At 46.1% G+C, this 19,491-nt stretch overlaps 1 protein-coding gene and 1 non-coding gene across 2 annotated transcripts; both read right to left on the reverse strand.

The window, feature by feature from the left end:
- Positions 1 to 8,312: 8,312 nt before the first annotated feature.
- Positions 8,313 to 11,235, reverse strand: UBC (ubiquitin C). Its single transcript, XM_030821667.1, has 3 exons — positions 10,885 to 11,235; positions 9,678 to 10,064; positions 8,313 to 9,598 (listed from the first exon to the last, which is right to left on the reverse strand). Exons 2-3 carry the CDS (start codon positions 10,059 to 10,061, stop codon positions 8,375 to 8,377), a joined length of 1,608 nt encoding a protein of 535 aa, XP_030677527.1. The 5' UTR covers positions 10,062 to 10,064; positions 10,885 to 11,235; the 3' UTR covers positions 8,313 to 8,374.
- A 6,809-nt stretch (positions 11,236 to 18,044) lies between these two features.
- Positions 18,045 to 18,116, reverse strand: TRNAA-UGC. The gene has a single exon. It is a non-coding gene; the product is annotated as a tRNA-Ala (tRNA).
- Between the last annotated feature and the right edge of the window lie 1,375 nt (positions 18,117 to 19,491).

Here is a 19,491-nt window from a genome sequence, read left to right on the forward strand (position 1 = left end):
GGGAGGCCGAGGCGGGTGGATCACGAGATCAGGAGATCGAGACCACGGTGAAACCCCGTCTCTACTAAAAATACAAAAACTGTCAGGCGTGGTAGCTCACACCTGTAATCCCAGCTACTCCAGAGGCTGAGGCAGGAGAATCACTTGAGCCCTGGAGGCAGAGGTTGCAGTGAGTCGAGATCACGCCACTGCACTCCAGCCTGGGTGACAGAGTGAGACTCTGTCTCAAAAAAAAAAAAAAAAAGGGATGTGTACACTGAGTTTATCCAGAAGACAGATCAAAAGTAGGTGCCCTTAGGTTCCATCACTGCTGCTTTCAGCTGCCTACCCTCAAACCCATATGGCATTCTGATTGTTTTTTTCAGGGTGGTGACACATTCAGCTTCAACTAATGGATTATAATTGGTCTAAACCAGTGGTTTACAAGGAGGGAAAATTTTGCCTCCCGGGGAACTTAGAAAATGTCTGGAGACTTTCTGGGTTGTCACAACTAAGGATGACTGGGGTCCCCAGAGTAGAGGCCAGGGATGCTGCTAAACATCCTACAATGCATGGGACAGCCCCAAGCAAAGAATTATCCAGGCCAATACGTCAGTCAATAGTGCTGAGTTAGAGAAACCTTGGTCTAAACCAAACATAAAAACCCTACTCCCTACTTCACAGCCTCCTTTGCAGCTATTGACGGCCACTGGACCCAGTTCTGACCAATGAGACCTGAAGCAAGTCAGTAAATGCTTTTCTTCATAAACGAAACTCATGTGGCCGGGGGCGGTGGCTCACGCCTGTAATCCTAGCACTTTGGGAGGCCGAGGCGGGTGGATCACGAGGTCAGGAGATCGAGACCATGGTGAAACCCCATCTCTACTAAAAATACAAAAAATTAGGCCGGGCGCAGTGGCTCACGCTTGTAATCCCAGCACTTTGGGAGGCCAAGGCAGGCGGATCACAAGGTCAGGAGATCGAGACCACGGTGAAACCCCGTCTCTACTAAAAATACAAAAAATTAGCCAGGCGTGGTGGCGGGTGCCTGTAGTCCCAGCTACTCGGAGAGGCTGAGGCAGGAGAATGGCGTGAACCAGGGAGGCGGAGCTTGCAGTGAGCTGAGATCACGCCACTGCACTCCAGCCTGGGTGAGGGAGAGGGGGGGGGGGGGGGGGGGGGGGGGGGGAGCGAGACTCCGTCTCAAAAAAAAGGCTGAGTAAGTGAGCGAGAATCTAACCAGCGAGCTGCAGTAGCAGATCCCACCATAAAAGAATTCAAAAAAAAAAAAAAAAAAAAAAATAAAAAAAAATAAAAAATTAGTCGGGCGCTGTGGCAGGCGCCTGTAGTCCCAGCTACTCCGGAGGCTGAGACAGGAGAATGGCATGAACCCGGGGGGCAGAGCTTGCAGTGAGCCGAGATCGCACCACTGCACTCCAGCCTGGGCAACAGAGCGAGACTCCGTTTCAAAAAAAAAAAAAAAAAAGAAACTCATGTGGCTGACCCCAATCTTCCCTGCTTCTTCCTTTGAATACAGATGTGATGTCTGGAGTTGTGGCAATAATCTTGCAACTATGAGGGAAAGAACAACAGAATCACACCCTGACATCAGACCAGATCCAGACGTCATCTTCTTCTTTTTCTTTTTTTTTGTTTTTGTTTTTTTTGAGACGGCACCTTACTCTGTCTCCCAGGCTGGAGTGCAGTGGTGCAGTTATAGCTCACTGCAGCCTTGACATCCCGGGCAACCCTCCTGCCTCAGCCTCCCAAGTAGCTGGGACTACAGGCATGCACCTCTAGGCCTGGCTCTCATTCTTTTTATTGTTGTTGAAACTATAGAATCTATTTTTAAATTAGCCCAGCTATTTTTTTTATTTTTTTGTAGAGACAGGGGTCTTGTTATGTTGCCAGGGATGGTCTTAAACTCCTGGCCTCAAGTGATCTTCCCACCTCGACCTCCCAAAGTGCTGAGATTACAGGCATGAGCCACCGTCCCTAGCTAGATTTCTTATGTGAGAAAATTTACACCCCCTTGTTTAAACCTCTGTAGTTTGATTTTTCGTGTAGGGTGTTTAAACACCCCCTTGTTTAAACCTCTGTAGTTTGGTTTTTCTGTTTCCTAATCCATGTACTACCACTTAGTCTAATTCTAGTTGGTGCACCAATGAGATTTCAATTTCAGTTCTGCTTATAGGCCTGATGCTTCCCTTCTGCATAGTAAAAAGTTAGGGGCCGGGCGCAGTGGCTGACACCTGTAATCCCAGCACTTTCGGAGGCTGAGGCAGGTGGATCGCTTGAGCCCAGGACTTTGAGACCAGCCTGGGCAACATGGTGAAACCCTGTCTCTACAAAAAATACAAAAATTAGCTGGGCATGGTGGTGCACGCCTATTAGTCCCAGCTACCTGGGAGGCCGAGGTGGGAGGATCACTCGAGCCTGGGGAAGTTGAGGCTGCAGTGAGCCATGATCTTGCCATTGCACTCTGGCCTGGGCAACAGAGTGAGACCGTGTCTCAAAAAATAATAGTAATAATACCAGTCTGGCCAATATGGTGAAACCTCATCTGTACTAAAAATACAAAAATTGACCAGGTGTGGTGGCGCACACCTGTAATCCCAGCTACTCGGGAGGTTGAAGCATGAGAACCGCTTGAACCTGGGAGGTGGAGGTTGCAGTGAGCTGAGCCACTGCACTCCAGCCTAGGTGATAGAGCGAGATTCCGTGTCAAAAAAAAAATTAAAAAAAATTTTTAAATAATATGTTTAATTAAAAATATAAATAAAAATTCTCCTCACATTCACTTGTTTCAGGGATGGCAACCTTGACCCGTCACTGGCCATCCCATTCCCTTTGCCAGTAAATGGTTTAAGAACAAGCATGAGAGTACTGTTATTTCAGACTTTCAATATTTTTCTAATTCATCATTTGAGGAAAGACAACCCTTGTTCTGAGAAAAAAAATTTAATGATTGTTTTGGCCCAAAGGAAAAGCCAAAATTCTATTGTCATATATTAAAAGAAAAGAACCGGCTTGGCATAGTGGCTCACGCCTATAATCCCAGCACTTTGGAAAGCTGAGGAGGGCGGATCACCTGAGGTCAGGAGTTCGAGACCAGCATCTGAGGGGACAGTAAATTAATGCTTACTGATAAGTAAACAAGCCTCTGGAAGTAGAAAGGTAAAAGCATAAATTGCTTGGTCAACCACAACCGCTTGGGAGTGCTGCAGGCTTCATGACTAAACCAAAGTCTGTCCCTGAAGCTCCCTCTTCCGGCAGAAATAAACACTGCACTGCACACTAAGCTGGCTGACTCCTTTAATTAAAAGGCGCTTGCCGATCTATAAACAGTATACCTGTATGGGAGTCATAATTGTAATCTTTTTTTTTTTTTTTTTTTTTAGACGGAGTCTCGCTCTGTCACCCAGGCTGGAGTGCAGTGGCGCGATCTCGGCTCACTGCAAGCTCCGCCTCCGGGTTCACGCCATTCTCCTGCCTCAGCCTCTCCGAGTACCTGGGACTAACAGGCGCCCGCCACCACGCCCGGCTAATTTTTTGTATTTTTAGTAGAGACGGGGTTTCACCGTGGTCTCAGTCTCCTGACCTCGTGATCCACCCGCCTCGGCCTCCCAAAGTGCTGGGATTACAAGCGTGAGCCACCGCGTCCGGCTATAATTGTAATATCTTGGTGAGGGTTTTGTTGTGCTTTCAGGCAAACCATAAAAGGAACACTGATTTAAATAAATACAAACAACGTTATTTTGTTCTTAAGATTCATGCAACCACATCTATGTAAGTGAATCCTTACACAGTATTCATTCAAGTGTGAAACCAAACTTTGGGATGCTTTAAAATTTAACAATCAGGAACAAGCCTCTGTTAAAAAAAAAAGAAAGAAATGTTAGAACTCTGTCAAACTATAAAAATATAAAGTGAAATAACATAGTGCAGACAGACTGTACAGACCATTGCGCTACCTTTCATGTAAAGGGGAATTACATATGTTATATATACACTTTTTTATTATTTATGTATATACATAAACTCTGAAATATGCACTGTATATGCATAAACTCTGAAAGTACATGCTGGGGGGAAGGGGTGGATGGGAGACAAGGATGGAAGATTTTTTTGTTTGTTTTTTTTTGGAGACCGAGTCTTGCTCTGTCATTCAGGCTGGAGGGCAGTGGCACCATCTCAGCTCACTGCAACCTCCACCTCCCAGGTTCAAGTGATTCTCCTGCCTCAGCCTCCCGAGTAGCTGGGACTAACTACAGGTGTGCCATCACCACACCCAGCTAATTTTTGTATTTTTGTTAGAGATGAGGTTTCACCATATATATGTGTATATATATATATATATATATATATATATATGAAAGATATATATGAAAATATATATATATGAGAAAGATATAGCTATCTATATATTGGCCAGGCTGGTCTCGAACTCCTGACCTCAGGTGATCTGCCCACCTCAGCCTCCCAAAGTGCTGGGATTACAGGTGCGAGTGGCCTGGAAGATTTTTTATTATATATTGTTTAAAAGTTTTTAAGTAGTTGAAACACATGAAGCCATCACCTCAAAAAGTTATATTAACAATTCAAAAATATGCATATTAAGGATTGATTTTTTTGAAAAATTTAAAAATTGAGAAATATCATGGGACAGTAATACAGTAATCATGAATAATTATTATTATTAAACAACTAAGTGGTCTGGCCCGGGGCCGCCTCCCGCAGTCGGGCTCCAAGCCCTATGTATAATTCCCTATCACCTACCTTGTGTGGGAGCGGCCCGGAATGGTGTGGCGGGCGGTATATCAACATAGCAGGTTTCCAGGAGATCAAGAGCATCCTGGCTAACATGGTGAAACCCCGTCTCTACAAAAATACAAAAAAATTAGCCAGGCTTGGCAGCGGGCGCCTGTAGTCCCAGCTACTCAGGAGACTGAGGCAGGAGAATGGCGTGAACCCGGGAGGTGGAGCTTGCAGTGAGCCAAGATCGCGCCACTGCACTCCAGAATGGACAACAGAGACTCTGTCTCAAAAAAAATAAATAAATAAGTGCTAAGGCTGATTATTTTATTAGCCCTAAGAATCCAATTAAAATAGAAATCTTGTATTTATGCTATTCTTTCAAAATCTTTACGTAAAGCAAGCTTTTAAAAGGATGTTATAAAAATAGATTTTGCTCCTTGTCTTCAAGTTTCTCCTCTTGAAATCCCACATTTTCATTTTTAAAAAAATGAAAATTAAAAAACAAAATAGTATGATAGTGTTAATTTGGCACTTCCAACTTTAGTAACCTATCTTACGGAAATATGAGTAGACAAAATAAAGATGTGCGAGGATGTACTTTGCAGCAGCATTGTAATAGCAAAAACCTGGAAACAAATATTGATGGACAGGTTAAGTAAATCATAGGGCATTCATACAATGGAATACTACCAAAAATATTAAAAAGAATGAGGTAGAACTAAATATGCTAGTATGGAAAGATGTCCGTAATTACCTAGTTCCCCACCTCAAAAAAAAAAAAAAACCCTGAGAATCATTATACTGAGAATGGTCCAATTTGTGTCTGTATGTACATACATATGTACTAACAAATACAGTATATTTTTACACAGGGGGAAAGTCTAAAAGAATATCAACCTGTAAAAAACAGTTATCCCGGCTGGGCGCGGTTGCTCACACCTGTAATCCCAGCACTTTGGGAGGCTGAGGCAGGCGGATCACAAGGTCAGGAGATTGAGACCATCCTGGCTAACACAGTGAAACCCCGACTCTATTAAAAATACAAAAAATTAGCTGGGTGTGGCGGAGGGCGCCTGTAGTCCCAGCTGTTGGGGAGGCTGAGGCAGGAGGATAGTGTGAACCAGGGAGGCAGAGCTTGCAGTGAGCTGAGATCGCGCCACTGCACTCCAGCCTGGGTGACAGAGACTCCATCTCAAAAAGAAAAAGTAGTTATCCCTGGAAAGTAAAATTGAGTAGGAACTTAAATGGGTTACTATCACCTTTGACTTTATAAACCTGCACACAAACACACAAAATATGTGTTTAATTACAAACAGTAAGAGACCTGGTGTGGTGCCTCACACCTGTAATCTCAGCACTTTGGGAGGCAGAGGCAGGAGAATCACTTGAGGCCAGGAGTTTGAGACCAATCTAGGCAACAAGCGAAATCCCCTTTTTTTTTTCCTGAGATGGAGTCTTGCTCTTGTTGCCCAGGCTGGAATGCAGTGACACAATCTCAGCTCACTGCAACCTCCACGTCCCAGGTTCAAGCGATTCTCCTGCCTCAGCCTCCTGAGTAGGTGGGATTACAGGTGCCTGCCAACACACCCAGCTTTTTTTTTGTGTATTTCGTGTATTTGGTAGAGATGGGATTTTGCCATGTTGGCCAGGATGGTCTCGAACTCCTGACCTCAGGTGATCCGCCCACCTGGGCCCCACAAAGTGCTGGGATTACAGGCGTGAGCCACCGCACCCGGCCTGAAATCCCCTATTTTTAAAAAAGGTAAATAAATCTTGTTTTTTTTTTCTCTGGCAGTGACCATACATGGCAATTTCACTTTCTACATCACTAATTTTATGAATGTGCTTACGTTGCTCTATACTGCTTTTCAAAACTTTCCTAGTACCTATGCTTGTAATTCGTAATTTCTCATTGAACTTGATGGAAGCACTTTAGTTCAAGGGGCCAAGTGTTCTTCAGTGAGTTTTCAAGTGAGCATCCTCACCTCTACAACATTCACACACCTTTATTAAATAGACTCACATTCGCTCACACCAAGATCCTGCTGGCTCTGCATAAATGCTGTTAACACCATGATGACCCAGTTCCCACATCCCACATCTTCAACAGCTTTTGCAGCCATGGCCTTTCTTGCACTTGACTTGATGCAGCTTTGAAGTTTTCAAAAAGCACCTGACACTGATTTGTCAACGCTGCAATGCCTGACACCAAGCGTACATCTTTAAGACACTATTCAAGGGATTTTTTCCTTACACTAAGGTCATCCAGATTTTAACGGGCACTAAAATTACAGAAACTTGCATACTAACTGGAAGTGATCGCCTGCCTAGTAGTGGTTGAGTTTGTTAGGTTCTTGTAACATTTCCTGATTCACGTGCTCACTTTCACGGGAGGGTCATGGAAATTATACGTTGGATGCACTCATAATGAAAACTCACAATGGATTTCCTTAAGATTTACGAATTTCTCAAATTTTAGTCCAGTAACCCTAACCCTAAAGCTAAAACTGGTTTAAGCCACCCTTAGCTGCTTTACAATTGCTAGGGACAACATGAACTTATTCCACAGCAGAAGTTGTTCATGAATCCCCTAAAACTTTAGGGGAGAGAGGAGGGAGTGATTCTCCTTGGGAAAAACATTCCAAGGGCTTTAATGGGCCTCTGGATGACTGCCTGGCGTCCACCCTTGTACTAAACCAGTTTCCCTGCAACTTCCACCTTTGGTTCTAGTCGACATTAACACCTTACCAGGACCATTTGATTGGGCAAATGCTACTATACACTTTGACAAATCCAGAGGTCAATTGTTTCCCCCACTGGTTAGGTTATGTGCCAATCCTCCACCTGTAGTCACATAAAATGTGACATTTTATCAGCAAGAATTGTTTCAAGGAATTGTTTCAAGGAATAGCTCATTCTCTAACCACTAATTCCTTTTCTACACCTTGGTAGCTATGCCTTTACCTGCCACATCCCCTTAAAACTTGATCCCATGACTGTCTATGCAGCTCAATGTGCATTTATATAGACCTATGTAAAGTATCCTTTCAGTTACCCCATCACTCCTTTTAAAATTCCTTCCTCTTTCCTGGTGTTCCAATAATTCTCCCATTCTGCTACCTCACCTGTCACCCACAAACGAGTATTTTTAAAGTTAACTTAAGAGGTAAATCTACATATGTAAAATACTTCCATCTCCCAGTAACCTTTTTTTTTGAGGCTTGCTGTCCCCCCAGCTGGAGTAGTGGCAGTATCTCAGATCACTGCAACCTCCACTTCGTAGGTTCAAAGTATTCTCCTGCCTCAGCCTCCCATGTAGCTGTAATCACAGGCACTCACTGCCACACCTGCCTTTTTTGTATTTTCAGTAGACATGGGGTTTCACCACGCTGGCCAAGCTGGTCTTGAAGCTGGCTTTTATTTGCACCTACCTTCTACAGTTCATACTATTAAGGCCACCCTCCTCACTGATACTTCACCGTTACCAGAGGAACATTTGTAGACCGAAAACCCTGATACCCCTTCACCCAGTCTAATGCAAAATAACCTTAACTTAAAAAAAAAAAAGCCACCAATTGGGAATGCAACAACTTTATTGAAAGTGCAATGAAACTTGTTGAAACCTTAAAGGGGAAACTTAGACACCCCCCCTCAAGCGCAGGACCAAGTGCAGAGTGGACTCTTTCTGGATGTTGTAGTCAGACAGGGTGCGTCCATCTTCCAGCTGTTTCCCAGCAAAGATCAGCCTCTGCTGGTCAGGAGGGATGCCTTCCTTGTCCTGGATCTTTGCCTTGACATTCTCAATGGTGTCACTGGGCTCCACCTCGAGGGTGATGGTTTTGCCAGTGAGTGTCTTCACGAAGATCTGCATCCCACCTCTGAGACGGAGAACCAGGTGCAGGGTGGACTCTTTCTGGATGTTGTAGTCAGACAGGGTGCGACCATCTTCCAGCTGCTTCCCGGCAAAGATCAACCTCTGCTGGTCAGGAGGGATGCCTTCCTTATCTTGGATCTTTGCTTTGACGTTCTCGATGGTGTCACTGGGCTCGACCTCGAGGGTGATGGTCTTGCCAGTCAGGGTCTTCACGAAGATCTGCATCCCACCTCTGAGACGGAGAACCAGGTGCAGGGTGGACTCTTTCTGGATGTTGTAGTCAGACAGGGTGCGACCATCTTCCAGCTGTTTCCCAGCAAAGATCAGCCTCTGCTGGTCAGGAGGGATGCCTTCCTTGTCTTGGATCTTTGCCTTGACATTCTCAATGGTGTCACTGGGCTCGACCTCGAGGGTGATGGTCTTGCCAGTGAGTGTCTTCACGAAGATCTGCATCCCACCTCTGAGACGGAGAACCAGGTGCAGGGTGGACTCTTTCTGGATGTTGTAGTCAGACAGGGTGCGACCATCTTCCAGCTGTTTCCCAGCAAAGATCAGCCTCTGCTGGTCAGGAGGGATGCCTTCCTTGTCTTGGATCTTTGCCTTGACATTCTCAATGGTGTCACTGGGCTCGACCTCGAGGGTGATGGTCTTGCCAGTGAGTGTCTTCACGAAGATCTGCATCCCACCTCTGAGACGGAGAACCAGGTGCAGGGTAGACTCTTTCTGGATGTTGTAGTCAGACAGGGTGCGACCATCTTCCAGCTGTTTCCCAGCAAAGATCAGCCTCTGCTGGTCAGGAGGGATGCCTTCCTTGTCTTGGATCTTTGCCTTGACATTCTCAATGGTGTCACTGGGCTCCACCTCGAGGGTAATGGTCTTACCAGTCAGGGTCTTCACGAAGATCTGCATCCCACCTCTGAGACGGAGAACCAGGTGCAGGGTGACTCTTTTGGATGTTGTAGCAGACAGGGTCAGGTAGCGATCAGTCTGGGAGGGATGCATCTGGTTGATCCATCTGAACGGAGAACAGGTGCAGGTGACTTTCTGGATTGTAGTCAGCGGGTACGACCATCTTCCAGCTGTTTCCAGCGAAAATCAGCCTCTGCTGGTCAGGAGGGATGCCTTCCTTTCTGGATCTTTGCTTGACATTCTCGATGGTGTCACTGGGCTCGACCTCAAGGGTGATGGTCTTGCCAGTGAGTGTCTTCACGAAGATCTGCATCCCACCTCTGAGACGGAGAACCAGGTGCAGGGTGGACTCTTTCTGGATGTTGTAGTCAGACAGGGTGCGACCATCTTCTAGCTGTTTCCCAGCAAAGATCAGCCTCTGCTGGTCAGGAGGGATGCCTTCCTTGTCTTGGATCTTTGCCTTGACATTCTCGATGGTGTCACTGGGCTCCACCTCGAGGGTGATTGTCTTACCAGTCAGAGTCTTCACAAAGATCTGCATTGTCTAACAAAAAAAGCCAAAAACCGCCAGGATTTAGCAATTTACTAGTCTTCCTAATACTAAAAGTTACATGTTATAGTGACCCAAATGATTACATTTTAAAAAGTGCCTAAGAAACTTCACAAAATACACTCGCCAACCCCGAGCGCATAGTTCAAAACCCAAGCTTCCGCTTCTTAAGATAGATACACAAAACTGACCAAAAAAACTGACGTCTCGCTTATCCCTCCCCTCACCAGAGGTCCGGCGCCTGTCGATTCAGGAAGGCCTACCCTAGGCCCAAACCCTGCGTCCTGCGACGGAGAAAAGCCTACTGCACACCTACCGGCAGGTGGCCCCACCCTACATTATGAGCCAACGGAACGGATGACGTCACGACACGACGAGGGCGCGCGCTCCCCGAGGTACGGGTGAACTGCCAAGCGGCACCGCCATAACTGCCGCCCCCGCAGCAGACGACAAACCGAGTTCTCCAGTCAGTGACAGACTTCATTCACGTCAGGGTCCCCAAATGGTGCCCCAGCCCATCTCACCCGAATAAGAGCTTTCCCGCATTAGCGAAGGCCTTAAGGCCTTGGGTTCTTGCCGCCCACCATGCCCCCCCACCTTGTTTCAACGACCTCACAGCCCGCCTCACAAGCGTCTTCCATTCAAGACTCGGGAACAGCCGCCATTTTGCTGCGCTCGCCGCAACCTCCGGCTCAGGGCCACCTTGTTCGCGGACCCAGACTAGAGCCCTCGGCGGTCTCTCGACACGCCTCCATCCCACCGAGCGGCCCAACGGCCACGAAAGCCCGAGCCAGCCCAGCAGCCCTCTACTCACCAAGCGGCGATCACAGCGACCAACAAACAACAACCGCTACCCAAATCCCTGCTGCGACGGAACTAGCTGCGCCACACCCGGCGCGTCCTTATATAGTCATCGGCGTTCACCGCCTCAAGGAGATCCCTCCGCAGAACAGCCGAGAAGGGACTACTTTTCCTCTCCTGTTTCGCTCTCTGGAAAAAAAACCAGTGCCCTAGAGTCACCCAACCCCCGTCCTAAAATGTTCTCCTACTAATACTGGGGTTCTGAGGCCGAGTCTTGTGGGCAGCGGGCCGCCGTCCTGAGCGTCTGGGCGGAAGGATCAGGACGCTCGCTGCGCCCTGCGGTTGACGTGGCAGCGTTCGCCGTGAGGAGGGGGGCGCCCACGGGAGGCGCCAAAACCCGGCCTGGAGCCCGCTGCACCCGGAGCGGGTGGGCGGCCCGCGTTCCTTAGCCGCGGCCCCGCGGCCCCTCCCTTCACCGCCACGGTCCCCTCGGGTCGCGAACCCCGCGTTCGGCGGACGTGGGGCGCGGACCGAGCGCCTTCCGCAGAGTCGAGGTCTCCCTACCCTCCCTCGTGACCCGCCCTGGCCCACCCTGCGAGACGACGGGTCTTTACTTTGGGGTCACATTTGAGGTAATGACGGGGCTTCCTTTTCTCAGCCCCCCTCAACCTCCTTGAGCCTCCCAGGCCGGTCGCGGGGGCTCCCGGGGCCGCGCCCATCCCCCGCTGCGGGCCGCGGGACAAGAACAATGACTCGGCAGATCTCAGGGCGGGCGTGGCCCTAAAGCTGGGGAACGCTCGAGAACTTTCGAGGGGAGACCCTGCAGAGGAGCTGGGTGTCCAGGTTAAATTTGGAAAAGAGAGGCGGTAACCCCACACAGTTTGATTTTAGCTGGAACCCAAGGCTGAGCGAACGACATCCTTCTAGACTGTTCTTTCACCTTCCTCTATATTCTGAGGGCCGGGTATGGAAAGGTCCTGCTTGGTGCCAACAGGGAGGCATGGAAATTTCTCTGGTTTCAATGGGTACGATTATTGTAATCAGGATCCATTCAATAATCGGACCCATTTAAACCGGAGATTTTAAAAGACAGGAATAGAATCCCAGCCCTATTTCAGTGCAGGGTAGGGTATCAAATATGAAATGTAATTCTACAGGGCAATTCTATTTTGATAGAAGAAGTGGGGAGAAAAGAATCACCAGCCAGCTTTTTAAATTTTTACCACAACCTATTTTGTGATCCCTACGTGTCATTTCTTCAGTGTATTTTAAAAGTGTTTTAAAATATACGAACGTGGTGAGATTTTTTAAATGTGTCTTTTTGAAGTGTACAGTGAAAAGTCTCCCTTATGCCCTCAATTTCCCAGCCACTGTTCCTTCTGGACTCTTCTACAAATAGTCCCTGTTGCTACAAATGTATTGGAGGTAGGGAGGCTATTTTGATTTCTACCCTTGAAAGCTTCAAAAAAAGAGAAAAAGAGGCTACGAACTGAAAAATATTTTGCCATTAGGAAAAGGCTGCATACTTAAGTTATGAACATTACATTATTTAAACGGCACACTTAAAATATGCATCAAAGCAAAATGAACCTGCTATATATTTTCTATGGTAACCCATGTTTGTATGTATTTATGAGAATCCAAGATCTGTGCATTATTCAAAACAGACTTTGACATCTCTAATTTTTAACATTTTAAAGAGAATGAATTCATGTGTTACTGGGAAATTAAAACGAATAATAAAAGTGTCATTTTCCAGGATTGGCAGGATACGCCAGTGATTTCCAATACATATTTCTGCAAAGTTTTTGTTTTTTGTTTTTCCCCTAGATTTCGGGAAGAAGTTTTGAAAGGATTAAAAAGCTGAGATTCTTTCTGAGGTGACCAGGCCTGGCTTTCAACCACGCCCTGGTTGCTTTTGGCTGTTACTCTGCTGCAAGCCTTGTGATTCATGTTGTTTAAAGGCTGAGTCACCAGCTTTGTGACATAGCTTTTTTCAGAGTCCAAAAGGTACAGAGAAAAAACAGCCCTGACTGCAGAGGCAGGGGAGGGAGAGGAGGACAGGAGGAGAAAAAAGAAAGAAGAGGGGATGAGGGTAGGGTGGGTAATGGGCCAAAGGTTAGCTACAAAGAGAAACCAATGTTGTCTCTAGCAGAAGAAAATTATTGAAAATACCCCAGCATTCCCTGACTTAAATGGTTATTGAAGCAAACAGAAATAAACCTTTCTCCAAGGTCAATGAGGTTACAGGGAAGGGAAAAGAAAATGGCCTTCCAAAACACAGTTGTCTGATGTTTCTCTAGAACAATGGTTCTCAACAAGGAGTGATTTGCCCTTCAGGGGACATTTGGCAATATCTGGGGTTATCCTTGGTTGTCACAATTCAGGGGAGGTTAGGGGGTGCTAATACTAATACTAGCACTGTTGGTAGACACCAGGGATGCCGCTGAACGTTCTATGAGGGTCAGTCCCCCACAACAAAGAATTATCAGACCCAAATGTTAATAGTGCTGAAATTAAGAAACCCTGTCCTACAAAGGATTCTTGTTGTTGCAACAACTGCTTTTCTATTTTCCGAAAGGGTTCCCAAAGTCTAAATGTCCCACTTGGACTCAGGAGTCAGGTATCAAGTCACGCTCTTAAAACCTAAACCATGCTGACCTAGAATGCGATGTGCTAGAATGTGCGAGAATCGGGATGAGTCACTGGATCCGTTTTCAGTTCGTTCCACCCACAGATCCGTCCTTTGCAGGCGCCCCAGAAAAGATTGCTTCAGAGCTGGCACCAATGGAGAAGAGACGAGGCCCAGCAACAGGGCGGGATTGGCAGGCGGAAGGGAGCATGTGATGAGCTGAGCTCACAAAGGGCCGGGGTGCTGGGCTGCAGCTGGGGAGGGTGGGGGTGGATCAGCGCCTGCTCCTCCGCCTGCCTTTCTCCCCTCCCCCTAAGGATTCAGTTCCCCCTTCTGAAAGTCACCACCTTGTATGTGACTTAATCCAGCCCCATGAAACTGTCTGAGAGCATGAGTGAGGGTCAACAAACCTGTTTCCCCCAAGAAAAAGGGTGGAATCAGAGAGGTGGTGGGAAGGGTTTGTTTTGCTTTGGCATCGCTTATATAACCATAAAAGGTTGTCAAGGACGCCTGCAGGTTAGAGGCCTGGCAAACAGGAAGGAAAAAAAAACCCTAGGGAATGTGTTCTTCTTCCTGTTTCTACTTGTGCTGTATAGCTGTGGTGGAACACAAACCGCTCCAGCTTAAAAATAACCCATTCATCTCAGCAGTCAAAACGGGACTTAAGAGCTAGTCTCCAAATTTGCCTAGTTTAGGAACATTAGGAAGTTATTTAACCTATTTGGGCTTTGTTTGTGTCGTTGTTTGGTTTTGTCTTAAAATTGTGGTAAAATACACATAAAATTTACCATTCTTAAGTGTACATTTCTGTAGCATGAAGTACATTCAGTGTTGTGCATCAGCCATCACCACCAATCCATTTCTGGAACTCTTTTCGTCTTGCAAAACAAACTCTGTCCCCATGAAAAACTAACTCCCCATTTCTCCCTCCCACCAGCCCCTGGCATCCACCATTCTGCTTTCTGTCTCTATGAATTTGACTACTCATGTGACCTCATATAATAAGCTTTGTTTAAGGGTAAAATAAAATTTAATAGTTGAAAAAGCACTTTTTTCAAGGAGTATTTCTAGGAAGCTCCAATTCCTAACACCAGCCTTTAACAATAACAACTCCCTGCGGTATTTTTTTTTCTTGTCATGCACTAGTAGAAATATTTGGCTTTGTTTCTTTGTTTTTTGAAACAGTGTCTCGCTCTGTCATGCAGTGGTATGATCACGGCTCACTCTGCAACCTGGACGTTCCCACTCAGGTGACCCTCCCACCTCAGCCTCCTGTGTAGGTAGGACTACAGGTATGCGCCACCACACCTAATTTTTGCATTTTTTTGTAGAGAGGAGGGTTTCGCACTTTGGGAGGCTGAGGCCGGTGGATCACCTGAGGTCAGGTGTTCAAGACCAACCTGGCCAATGAGCAGAAACTCCATCTCTACTAAAAATACAAAAATTGTCAGGCGTGGTAGCTCACACCTGTAATCCCAGCTACTCCAGAGGCTGAGGCAGGAGAATCACTTGAGCCCTGGAGGCAGAGGTTGCAGTGAGTCGAGATCATGCCACTGCACTCCAGCCTGGGTGACAGAGTGAGACTCTGTTTCCAAAAAATAAAATAAGAGATGGGGATTTCACCATGTTGCCCAGGGTGGTCTTGAACTCCTGGGCTCAAGTGATCCTCCTGCCCTGGCCTCCCACAGGGCTGGGAATACAGACATGAGCTAATGTGCCTGGCTGAAATATTTAATTATAAGGTACAAAGTAATGTCATATAAGTGGGGGTCATAGTAAGAAATAAAAAATAAAAATAAAAAAATATTGAAAAAAATAGCCAGGCATGGTGGCCTACACGTGTAATCCCAGCATTTTGGGAGGCCAACGTGAGAGGGTCACTTCAGCCCAGGAGTTAAAGACCAGCCTGAGCTACATGGTGAAACCCTGTCTCTACCAAAACAAACAAAAATTAGCCAGGCGGTGGTGCATGCCTGTAGTTTCAGCTGCTCAGGAGGGTGAGGTGGGAGGATCACTTGAGCCCAGGAGTTTGAGGCTGTAGTGAGCTGTGATTGCGCTACAGCTCTCCAGCCTGGGCAACAGAAACAGACCCTGTCTCAAGAAAAATAAATAAATAAATAAACAAAAGAAGAGACAAAGTAAAACAGAAGTGAAACTGCCTTTGCAAAAGTCATAACAGAAAATTATTACAGTGAAAGAGATCTGACCTCCCTGACTCCATCTTGCGTCTAACCTCCAAACTGTCTTTGCTCATTCCTAGGTGTAGGCCGAACTGACTTTGGAGGAGCTTAGTTTACAGTTTAATTTTGAAACAAAGGTGATAACAGCCTTTTCCTAAAACAAGCCCCCTTCCTGCCCGCGCACTAGACTGCTTTGCAGGACTAACAAATTGGCCACAAGATTAGAAATTATGCTTTAGGAGTCACGCAGCTGGAGACTGCAAGATTCTGTCCATGCCCAAATTGCTCCTGAGGATAACATCACTATTGTAAAACCTAAAGCCAGTGCTTGAGATATTTTGCATACTCTGCACTCAGTGGGCCAACTGACGCCACCCAGATTGATAGACTGGCTCATCTGGTCTTGTGGCTCCCACCTAGGAACTGACTCAGGGCAAAGGGACAGCTTCGACTCCCTGTGATTTTATCTCCGACCCAACCAACCGGCACTCCCGATTTCCCGACCTCCCTACCCACCAAATTATCCTTCAAAACTCCAGTCCCTGAGTTTTCAGGGAGACTGATTTGAGTAATAGTAAAACTCCCGTCTCCCACACTGCCAGCTGTGTGTGAATTAAACGTTCTCTATTATGGCAGGGCGAGGTGGCTCACGCCTGTAATCCCAGCACTTCGGGAGGCTGAGGTGGGCGGATCACAATTTCCTTGTCTTAATAAATGGGCTCTGTCTAGGCAGCGGGCAAGGAGAAACTGTTGGGCAGTTACAGAAGCATGTAAGTTTTGTGTTAGGCCTGATGACTTCAGAAATTATCTTCAATGTTTTTTCCCCTAAAACCTTGTTGACATTTAGGGAGAAATAACCTTTCCTGAAGCTCATTAGAAACAAGCTGTCACCAATGCATCATCACCTAACTGGTGAGTCACTTCGTAAGTTTCAGTTGCCTCATCTCAAAAATGAAAGCTCTAGATCTAGGATTAGACGCTTTTACCATTTAAAACATGAAGTCAAGTCAAATGAAAGAAAGGGACTGACATGTGAGGAATTCATTATAATTGCAAAGAACTGTACCACAGAACGCAGCCGAATCCCTTCTTTCATTCTTATTATTATTTAGAGAGCTGGGACCTGGTTAAACTTTTAAAAATATTATTTATTTTTATGTATTTATTTTTGCCTAAAGATCATTCATGCAAGTAAATCAATCTCCCCTCCCTTCCCCTTCCCCTTCCCCTTTCCCTTCCCCTTCCCCTTCCCTTCCTTTCCTTTCGGAGCCAAGGTCTCCCTTTGTTGTACAGGCTGCTTTCAAACTCCTGGCCTCAAGCAATCTCCTGCCTCATGCCTCCCAAAGTGCTGGGATTACAGGCCTGAGCCACCATCTTTTGCTTTCAATGATAAAATACAGAAACACAGTGGAGGTGAAAGCAACTCCATCTTGGATGCTAATCCGCCAAGATAACTTCTGATTAATGCCTCTTCCAGGAAGGTCTCTAAGATTTCTACTTTACTGTTACCATAAATTCTGCCCTTAGATCAGAACAACCTAGATCATAAATCCTTCCCTTATGCAGATTCACATAACATTCTTGTCTTGCTTGAGGGGTCGGCTTCAATTGTCCTACATATTCCTTCCCTAGGGTTATGGCGCAGCAAACCTTATATCCTCTGATGACCACCCTGAGACTGTGGCTTCTGTTGGTAAGTCCCTAATAAATGTTTTTTCCTGAGAAACTGGGTTTGTCAGCCCCTTTGGCCTCTCAGCTCCCTTGGCCTTTGGGGTGGGTTTGCATAGGCCTGCTCACCCCGGAACACAGTGTATGAATATAAATGTAAATTGTACGTGCATTACAGCCATGGAGACGTGTTGCTGAGGAAGCAGAGAGCAAAGCCCCGCTGGGATGCGAGTTTGCTTTTGGGTTCCTCCCATGCAAATGAGGTGGTTAGTGGCAGTGCAGAGGAGGAGTGAGATGGCAAACGGGGGGCCCAGACCTTCCAGCAACTTACACACTTGCCCCCTGATGGCCAAGAATGCGTCAACAGCCCTCGAGGCCAGTGCAGTGCAATCACAGTGGCACGAGATGTGGTATACACTCCCCGAATGATCATCCTGCTCACTTTTGCTGTGGTTTCAGTCATCAAGTCAGGTTTTGCCTTAACACTTTTCTGCTGATTACTCCCATCAGCCTCTTCTAACTCATGTGCATTTGAAACATTAGAGATTTCAGAAAGGGAAGATCACGCCTGGTGTGAAAATCTGAGCTCCAAGTAGTGCCTGGAATCATAATACTTACAATAATTACATCCATGGCACTTTAATGATAAAGAACCACGGACCAAAATGAATAGAGAAATCAGCAAAACTACAATGGAGATGCCGGGGATCGAACCCGGGGCCTCATACATGCAAAGCATGCGCTCTACCACTGAGCTACATCCCCCTCCCTTTTCTGCAATTGCTTTTGGAAGTCCTTGCTATACTCTATTCTTAAAGTGTTTTTCCTGTTTCCACGTGTTTCATTTTTATTTTTGGCTTTTATTATTGTTTTGACACATAGCAATTGTGCTCTTTTATGAGGTGTGGTATGATGTTGTGATCTATGTACACAATTTGTAATGTTCAAATCAGGGCAATGACCACATCCATCCCTTCAAACATGTATCATTTCTTTGTGTTGGGAGACATTAAAAATCCACGCTTCCAGCTATTTGAAAACGTACAATAAGTTGTTGCATTCACCCTATAGGGACACTGGAACTTATTCCTCCTATTTAGCTGTACTTTTGTATCCAGTAACCCCCCTTTGGCTATTCCCACCTCCCCCCACCTTCACTGCCTGCAGTAACCACTATTCTCTCTGTGAGACCAACTATTTCAGCTTCCGCATGTGAGTGAGATCATGCAGTATTTATCTTTCTGTGCCCAGCTTATTTCACTTTATGTAATGTCCCCCAAACTTAACCATGTTTTTTTTTGTTGTTTCATAGAGGAAAAATGACAGGATTTCATTTTGTTTTGTATTTGTTTAAGGTCGGATAGTATTCTATTGCGTATGTACACATTTTCTCTATCCATGTATCTGTTGATGGACACATCTAGGCACTTGTGAATAAAGCTGCAATACACATGGGAGTGCGAGAGGCTTTTAGTTTTTGGTTGGTTGGTTTGTTTTGAGACAGAGTTTCGCTCTGTCGCGCAGGCTGGAGTGCAGTGGCATGATCTGGGCTCACTGCAACCTCCGCCTCCTGGGTTCAAGCGATTCTCCTGCCTCAGCCTCCCGAGTAGCTGGGACTACAGGTGGGCACCACCATGCCTGCTAATTTCTGTATTTTTAGTACAGATGGGGGTTTCAGCATGTTGGCCAGGCTGGTCTCGAACTCCTGACCTCAGGTGATCCACCTGCCTCAGCCTCCCAAAGTGCTGGGATTACAGGTGTGAGCCACTGCACCCAGCCAAGGATATTTTCTAAATTAAACTTTTGTGTGTTTAAGTGAGTGTTAGAGTTTAGCAAAACCACAACAACAATAAAAAATTGTTTTATGTTTCCCGAGTAGGTTAGCTCTTCATAACCTTGCAACTAAAATTCTAGCGGATACCGGAACCAAGGAACAAATGTAAACTGACCCATTCTTAAATGTTCCTCTTCACAGACAGAAGGGAAGAGAAGGAGAATCGAGTTTCTTTCCAATAAATAAGGGCATTGGCTTGATTGTACCTTCACCCAGAAACCTCTGATTTCTCATCCTTTAAAACCATACCAACCTTCAGTGACTTTGAGGTTTGCATATCAGCTGGAAGACATTTTTTCCTCCCAA

Source organism: Nomascus leucogenys, chromosome 10 (genome assembly GCF_006542625.1).
Source record: "Nomascus leucogenys isolate Asia chromosome 10, Asia_NLE_v1, whole genome shotgun sequence".
NCBI lineage: Eukaryota > Metazoa > Chordata > Mammalia > Primates > Hylobatidae > Nomascus > Nomascus leucogenys.

Coding starts and splice junctions, on each gene's coding strand:
- UBC (XM_030821667.1), bottom strand. CDS start 10,061: ATGCAGATCTTTGTGAAGACTCTGACTGGTAAGACAATCACCCTCGAG. Junction 9,599..9,677: donor GAAACAGCTGGAAGATGGTC/GTACCCGCTGAC, acceptor CATCCCTCCCAG/ACTGATCGCTACCTGACCCT.